The following is an 8404-nucleotide window of genomic DNA, read 5'->3' as shown; positions in this document are numbered from 1 at the left end:
ATACTAATGCTGGTCTCTTCCATCATCAACCACATAATAACAACAACAAATCCAAACTAATGCTGTCTTGTGTAGAACTCAATAGGATATTTGTCACAATGATAAATACCACAACTACTTTAGCTGTACTCAAAACCCAGTTCAACTTAGATAAGCATTTGGCAAACCACAAGCTAAGTTAGTAGGTTAACACGAACTGGTTCAAAGTAGATGACAAGGAGGGAATTCATGCAAGAAGTTTACTTAAATATAAAATGATTTATTAACCTCAACCTAACCAAAACACAAAGCTCATCAATAGGTTGATGTCAGGTCGAGTGGAAGAGAGACTGAGCAGTTTATCTGAGCCAGTTTTTTTCTCCCATTAGGACAATGCATTTCTGGAACACAACTGAGCTTGCAGCACTCAGTTGGCCTCCACGGTCTCCTGATCTCACTCCAATAGATCATATTTGGGATGTGGCGGAACAGGATATATACATCATAGATTTTCAAACAACAAATCTGTAACAACTGTGTGATGCTATTGTGTCAACATAGGCCAAAATCTTTGAAGAATATTTCCAGCAGCTTGTTAGATTGATGCCATGAAGAATTACAACAGGACTTAGACACTTATAGTGACAAGACACAAAGCCACCTGAGAATTATTTTCAAACATCTCCAATTACGTTTGTCCTAGGAATGTGGGGTCCAAGTTATAAAATCTCATATATTTTACTTAATGCATCACAGTTCCCAGAATCCATTGGAAAAGAAAGCTGAGAGTACAACCAACACACCTTTCATTTAATTTTGTATTGGTTTGTGCATTGATTAAGGAAATGAGATAAAGTAGTTTAATAAGTGAGCTTTTTAATCTGTAAGGCATATTGTTGGTCTTAGACAAAGCTGAGCTAGGTGGTTTCCCTACTTTCTCTGGGCTTTATGCAAAATTAGTCTTGTGGCCTCCAGCCACAAGCATTATCAGTCTTTTTATAAACTCAGTCCGGAAATGATTAAGCCCGTTGGGCTGGACCAGTACTTGTTCACCCCACACATAGTGTTTTAACATTTTACAAAGAAGAAAAAAAGGTTCAACACACTAATCTGCAATATCTCATTAAAATTCCAAGCAGGCTTCCACACGAACTTCTACAACGAGTTTAGTTATTAGAACAATAATGCACTACCTGCTTTCCAGGCTTAGTGCATCCTTGACCTGTTTCTCCTTCTCACTACCCTGTGGTTTACCTCAGCAAACTGAATACAGGTCTATTTTTGAAGGTTATCATTTTGTAATGTGTTCCTATAATAGACCTAACATACAGAGTCGAGAAATGTAGTAAAACGCCCAGCAAAGAAAATCCAGTAATAGAACAATTTCTTTGAAATTTATGGGTGGTTTATTTTGCGTTATTATCAGTGACTTCATAGGAAACCATGCCAGTCTGGGGAATGATTAGCACGTAGAAGGGTTTTGGGAAATCTTTCCTAAAATAAAAGGTCCATTGTTGGGCTGTCTGCTTTGGCCCTGTATGGTTAAAAAAAAACACCTGCCCCCTTGTCTTCTAGAGATAAATGGCTTTTTTTTTTTTCGTTTCTTTTTTTTTCAAATCCTGTATGTGTATGTGTACGGCCTGCAATCTGTTTTTACAGAGATACTGTGTTCTCTTTCTTTCTCTCCAGAACACTGCTCTTAATTTTGCAGCCACTGTGGAAACTTCCCTCCTGTGCATTCTACTGCCACCTGTGACCAAGTTTACCCAACAGAACAGAGATTGTTATTTTTTTAAGACACAAAAAGAAAGAGGAAGACAAACAGACTGACGCAGGGTTTGTGACGCCAAAGGGTGCGAGAAGACCTCAAAGTGCATTGGCTTGTGGTGGGAACTTCCTGCCTTGGCTGTCCTTTTGTGACACAGTCGCTCTGTTGTTCAGTCATACCATGTGGTTTGGCGAGCAGGTATTTTGTCTAAAAACATGTGAAGCAGCTGAGTGTGTGGGATGACGGCACAAAGAAAGCAAAAACGTGGAATAAAACAACCATGCCGAATAGCAGTCTGGTCTATATTGGCCTGGAGCTGGTGATTGCTTGCCTGTCTGTGGCTGGGAATGTCCTGGTCTGCTGGTCTGTCTGCCTCAACTCCAACCTGCAGAGCATCACCAACTTCTTTGTAGTGTCACTGGCAATCGCTGATATTGCTGTGGGACTGCTGGCGATTCCCTTCGCTATCGCTATTAGGTATTGTTTCCTTCTTATTCAGTTTGGAAATGAGACAAATTTTGTGTTACCTGCATCCTTTACTACAAGATCTGTCACAATGTACTGTTGCTTTTTTTTGGCAGGGTTTGTAGTGATAAACACCCTTTTTGAATCTGTGATGTTTTCAGTACTGGTTTCTGTGCAAATTTCTACGGCTGCCTGTTCATCGCTTGCTTCGTCCTCGTGCTCACTCAGAGCTCCATCTTTAGTCTGCTGGCTATTGCTGTGGACCGCTACATCGCAATCAAAAACCCACTCAGGTGAGAGAAAGTAATGAAACTTCAACTGAGATATCATACATTCCAGCTGCAGAATCGGCAGCAGATGTCAAATGTTCACATGCACTGCAGTGGTGTAGCAAAGGGCATTAAATTATAGAGAGATCCTATTTTTAACTGAAGGCTAATTTGTCCAGCTGCGGACAAACATGGCTCCATCGCTCGACAGGCTTAATTGAGTTAGTGTTGTTGAAGGTGAACTGGTTAAATTTACTTAAAGCTTTCATGATTAGCATTCATGTAAATCAGCAGCATTCAAATAGTATTGCTCTTTAATGGATCATTTATTTAGAAGCTTAAAACAAAGCTTCTTGTTTCTGCAACACATCTGTTGACACACCACCGAGCCATAATCCAAAGCAGGTGATGCATTTGCATAAGCGGTTGCATAACAGTTTGATTGTGTCTTTATGTGACACAGCCCCAGCACCAATGACCAGAGAACAACTAATCATGTAGTTATTAGGAGGCTTTACGAAGCCTAGTGCTACCAGGTTGGCCATGCAACATCTCAGTCAAAAATACACAGACAGTTAAGTCAGTGTATGCAAGGTGATGCTGGGTATACTGATAATTCATAGTGATTTTCAAACTTCTATTTCCTTAATCAGGTTTCTGAATTAATTATTTTCCTGCATCAAAAGTTGTGCATATGAAGATTTCAATACAGTGCTGTGCAAAGACATGAGCAAACACTCTTTCTTTATATTTCCAATGCTTTTATCCATCCATTCATTTTCTACCACTTCCCTGAGGCGGCGTGACAACTAATCAGAGAAGCCCAGACCTCCCTCTCCGGAGTCACCTCTTTGTGCTCAAATGGGAGTAGGAATGCCAAGGCGTTCCCAAACTAGTTGAGAGATGTAATCTCCCCAGCGTGTCCTGGGTCCTCCTGGGGACTTGTTTGTAATTTCTTTCAAAGCGGTCTTGAGCAGTATTTTTACCAGGCTTTCTGGTCTTTCTTTGGACAATGGCTGCTTTTTCACTCAGTTTTCAAACAGTTGTTGTACTTGACCATTTTCATAACAATTAATCATTGAAACATAGAAAACGGCACCTAACTCGGGAGCTAAACCAGTGTTGTGTCAACACATAATAGAACCAGATTTAATTTGTATCTGTTTTAAAGATTTAAGTAATTACAGCCACCACGGGCATCCGGTAAGCATCCGGAGAAGTATAGCAAAGAGACTTGAGGTCCTCTTAAAATCTTCATTTACTGACTGAGTGTAGTGCTCAGCATAGACCACAGTAATCAAGGATCCACTAAGTGGTTGCACAAAACATTAGAGACTTGACCACACTGTGCATTGCTGTAAGGACAGCTATTGGTCAGTAAATCCAGATCCGAGAGAGCTAAACACCGAGCCAATAAAATCAACCCTTACTGAAGACATTTTCAGCCATATCTTTAGACACTTTGTTTCTAGCAGTCTATTGAAAAAAAACATAATTTGTTTCCACTTCTTTAGTTGAATCTGATCTGTGAGAAATGCCAAAGGCAGCACAGACATAAGTCAAAGGTAGAAGAAGTGGCAGGCCAAAAAACGTATTTACAGCAGATGAACAGTATCTGAAAGTCATGTCCTCAAGAAATATCAAAAAACAGAGCAAAGACCCAGAACCTGACACAGAACCTGAGAGATTTCTCTGGCCATTCAGTTGACCCATCTGTTGTTCACTGAAGCCTCATCCAAAATGATCTCAGTGGGAGAATGGCTGTCAAGAAACAGGGAAAAAGGGCTGAGATATGCCAAATTACCCAAGAAGGTTATCGAATGGTGAATCCAAATCGAAAGTTTTTGGTTTAAGTTGTTTTCAACATGTATGGAGGAGGTCAGGCGAGCAGTAGAACATTGAGAGTCTACAGCCATCTGTAAGAAACATAGAGGCTTTGTCATGGGTTGCACTGCCAGTGGTGCTGGACACCGAACTACGAACAAGAGACATACCATGAGACTTTGATCCACCATGCAGTACCATCTCGAAGGCATCTGATTGGTACTAGTCTAAGTTTTCAGCATGGCAACAATCCCAAACCCACTGCCAATGCAGTAAAAGCATACCTGGATAGAACGCAACACTATCAAAAAAGACCCTTGAATGTCCTTCAAGAAGTCTGGAGAATTATTCCCGAAGCCTACTTCAAGAAATTACAAGAAAGTTTAACTAAGAATAAAGAATAAAGGTAATGATACCAAGTATTGACTTTCAGGCTTAATATAATTGTACCAGTTCAAATTCTTCCTTATTTCCAGTTTTATTTTTTGACGATTGCATGTGTAGAGACATTTTAATCATGTTTTAATTACCATTTCTTTGTGACTGAAAATTTAAAATGCAGTTGAAAAATACAACATACTAAATACTAGTATTAATAATGAAATGCAGAAAGGGACTGGACTCTAAACGTGCAGGGTGAGGACTGGGAAAGGGAAGAGGTACAGGACAGGACATAACTTTTACACTGCGTTTACAGTGCTGTGTTATCTTTCTGATGACATTTCCCTCTCTCATTCCAAATAAATGAACACCAACTATCATAAATCCCACAACTAAAACAACACAAGCTTTTTTTCCCAGCGTTAAATTTAGACTTAACTGGCTGCAGCAAAACTTGATAAATCATATTTGTATGAGTCACTTAAATATCCTTCAAGAGTTTTTTTTTTTTTTTGCTGTGAAACAGAAACATGCATAACAAGGCCGGCCACAATAAACACATGTCCACACCTTCATTAAGGTTTTGTAGGTTTGGTTCTGGTGCAGAGCATTAGTAGGCAAAACCTGGCCTATGGGAACAGTTATTTTTGTAGCTGACCTCATTAGAAATACATATATAAATGTATTTGTATTTGACAACTTTATGTTCTTGAATTCAAGCTTTCTAAGCAAAATATAAAGAAATCAGCTGTAACTCCAGACTTTTGCACAGTACTTTACCTTTAAAACTAAAATATATCACTCAAATGTGACATGTCAGCATGAAAATTATTTGATATTAGCATCCACTATGTGATTTTCATTTAGTAACTTGACCTAAATGGAAATGTCCTTTACAACAACAGCAGTTTCATTTACACTTATGTAACACAACGGGAGTGTTGTACAAAAAATTCAATGCCCTAATGAAATCAATATATTTTTAATTTTAAGAAATCCTTTTTTTTTTAAGGGATTTTTGAACACTTGATTAGTGCTGTCTTTAATTACCATAGCTACAAATGGGCATCAGCACTGCAGAGATAATCAGATTACTGTAAGTGCATTTTAAAGCGGGCCAATTGAAGTCCTGCTTTCGCTTATTAAATGAATAAAGTGTTAATGCTTCAGCGCACAAATCATTTTCTCTTCATTTAAACTGTATTGACTTTGTCTCGAGGGAATGCTATCACTGACAGAGTAGATAAAGCAACTGGCTGCATATATAATGCATGTTTGTGTTCTGTTCAAACTTTTAGGTACAACAGTCTGGTGACAGGGAAGAGGGCAAAGGGCATCATTGCACTGTGCTGGGTTCTTTCAGTGGGCATCGGCCTGACACCGATGTTTGGCTGGAACACAGGTGGGGAAAGATTTTTGCCAATTCCCACACAGAGTCAGTGCTTTTAATTGATGCTGTGTGAAACATGAAACGACCTTCCTTTACATAGTCAAAATCATGCAGAGGAGGTATTTTGATGCAAACAAGCAAACATTATTCTTGTGTAAGGGAGGATGCCCCGCTTCCGTCTGTATATCTTCCCACTGCTTATTACAACAATTCTATTGCATTGTATAGTGTAAATGGATAAATGCATCAACAATGTATTTCTAGAAGGGTCTTGTGTTCTTATCTGCACTGGCAGTGGCAAGAGAGACATGCATACATTTATTTATTCATGTTTTCATGTTTAAGTTGCATATTTAAGCATGTTTAAGTGGTCCTAACTGCTGAGGAGATTGTTGAGGAAAACTGAGCTGAGCTGAAACCCTATAATTTTGCTTTTGGATGAAACTGGCAATAAATCACAGTTTTCTTTACACAGGTTGGAACTCCACTACAACTGCCACCAAAAGCCAAGGCTGCCCTGAAGGAATGACTCATTGCTTGTTTGAGAGAGTGGTTCCCCTTGACTATATGGTCTATTTCAATTTCTTTGGCTGCGTGCTGGTGCCCTTAGTGATAATGTTGGTCATCTATATCCATATCTTCATGGCAGCTCGCCGACAGCTTCGAATGATGAGCCTCAAAGTTGCACACGTACCTGCTCCTGGACAGAAAACTCCATCTTCTGGCTCATCTCGTTCGATTCTGCAGAAGGAAGTACATGCTGCAAAATCGCTGGCTATTATCGTTGGTTTGTTTGCTCTGTGCTGGCTTCCTGTGCATATTATCAATTGCATCAACCATATTTGCCAGGACTGTGAGCGCCCACACATCTGGGTGATGAACATTGCAATCATTCTCTCCCATGCCAACTCTGTGGTGAATCCCTTTATCTACGCCTACCGCCTTCGAGAATTCAGACATACCTTTCGCAAGATTCTCTATCAGCACATCCTGGGGAAGAGGGATGGGCATGTGTTCGGGGTTGAAAGTGCTGATGGCAGAGGTGTAAGGAGCACTAGTATCATGCAGACATCTGCCCGTACGAGTAAAGAGGATTTATCATGTGGCACAATGGTAAATAGTTATGTTCCAGATTCCGGTGCTGAGAAAACTACATCAAATGCCTCTCATGAGATTTTAGATTCTGTACCTAACAGTAATACACCCAACGGACACCAAAAAGCAACTGGCACCCCATCAGAAGTCCAGCATCAGCCAGGTATTTTGACATCTTCTGCACAGGAAGCAGCAACGTCCGCCACAAATCTGGGAGGAGCAACAGATATTTTGGAGTTGAAAGACAGAGGAAGCTGCATTACTTTTGTAAATGTTCAGGCATTCCCATTAAAACAGAATGACTGTTCCCTTTCTTCAAAAATCACAGAAATATCATGACAAAGACATTTAGTTATTTCAAATATCTTGCTCAATTTCAGCAAATCAGCCTCGACAGCAAATCTGTTTTTTTAATTTCAAATTTTATTTTTTTAGTTTGGAGTTTCTTTTTTTAATGTGCACTTTAATGTTTAAAGATAATATACTTTTTGTAATGTGCAGGTTTTTGCTATCTGTGTTGTTTGTATGCCATCAAAATTAAATATCTTTAAATATGTCACAATTATGTGGTGTTTTTGTGCTGCAGCACTGAACTGAACTTTGTCACTCATCCAGGTTATGATACTCTGAAGAGCGTGAAAAAAGAAGGAAACTAGACTTTAAGTTGTGAAGATGTTTCACTTCTCATCCAACAGGCTTCTTCTGTTTCAAAAACACCTTGGCTGAAGTGACCTCAATAGGTCACATGACAGGATGTGACCTACTGCCCCCTAGTGTGGGTTGTTCCACTTGGAGGTGGTTGTTAACCCAATATTGATCATGCGAGTCATCACATGAGCCAAAGTGTGAAAAAGATGTTGGTCATGACCATCGTCAGGGGTTGTGGGGGAAACCACTCAGAGACTGTGCCCCTATTGAGGTCATCTCAGGGAAGGTATGAGTAGGGGTTAAAGCACCTGGGAAAGGATCTCAAGACTGTATTGTAGGTGGCTGATAGCTGGTGTCACCACCTCCGTTCAATGATGGTCATTCACAAGTGACTGCTTGGTTTCTCCTTGATGCACTGCGAAGTATACGCTATGTTGCTCAGTTTGTGTTTGGTCCTTGAGATCAACCAGTTTTTCTCTAAGGGTGTGGCTGGGTCTGAAGTGCACTATAATATCATGAGAAGAAATTCTCATGAGTTTCTCTACAAACCTGCTACATAAGAGATGGCAATAGAAGACCTCCTTT

At 39.9% G+C, this 8404-nt stretch overlaps 1 protein-coding gene across 1 annotated transcript in view; it reads left to right on the top strand.

Annotated features, from left to right (window-relative positions):
* Nucleotides 1-7723, top strand: part of adora2ab (adenosine A2a receptor b) — a 14203-nt gene extending 6480 nt beyond the window's left edge. The window contains exons 2-5 of the mRNA XM_005729318.1: nt 1669-2224; nt 2374-2505; nt 5985-6088; nt 6552-7723. Of these exons, the coding sequence (XP_005729375.1) occupies nt 2028-2224; nt 2374-2505; nt 5985-6088; nt 6552-7510 (1392 nt within the window). The 5' untranslated portion in view covers nt 1669-2027 and the 3' untranslated portion in view covers nt 7511-7723. The remainder of the gene's footprint in view (nt 1-1668; nt 2225-2373; nt 2506-5984; nt 6089-6551) is intronic.
* Nucleotides 7724-8404: the final 681 nt, after the last annotated feature.

The sequence above is a fragment of the Pundamilia nyererei genome, unplaced genomic scaffold (genome assembly GCF_000239375.1).
Source record: "Pundamilia nyererei isolate P.nyererei 1_Seehausen unplaced genomic scaffold, PunNye1.0 scaffold00032, whole genome shotgun sequence".
NCBI classification, from domain to species: domain Eukaryota; kingdom Metazoa; phylum Chordata; class Actinopteri; order Cichliformes; family Cichlidae; genus Pundamilia; species Pundamilia nyererei.
The sequence above is the reverse complement of the archived record's forward strand: the minus strand, read 5'-3'. Positions and strand labels throughout refer to the sequence as shown.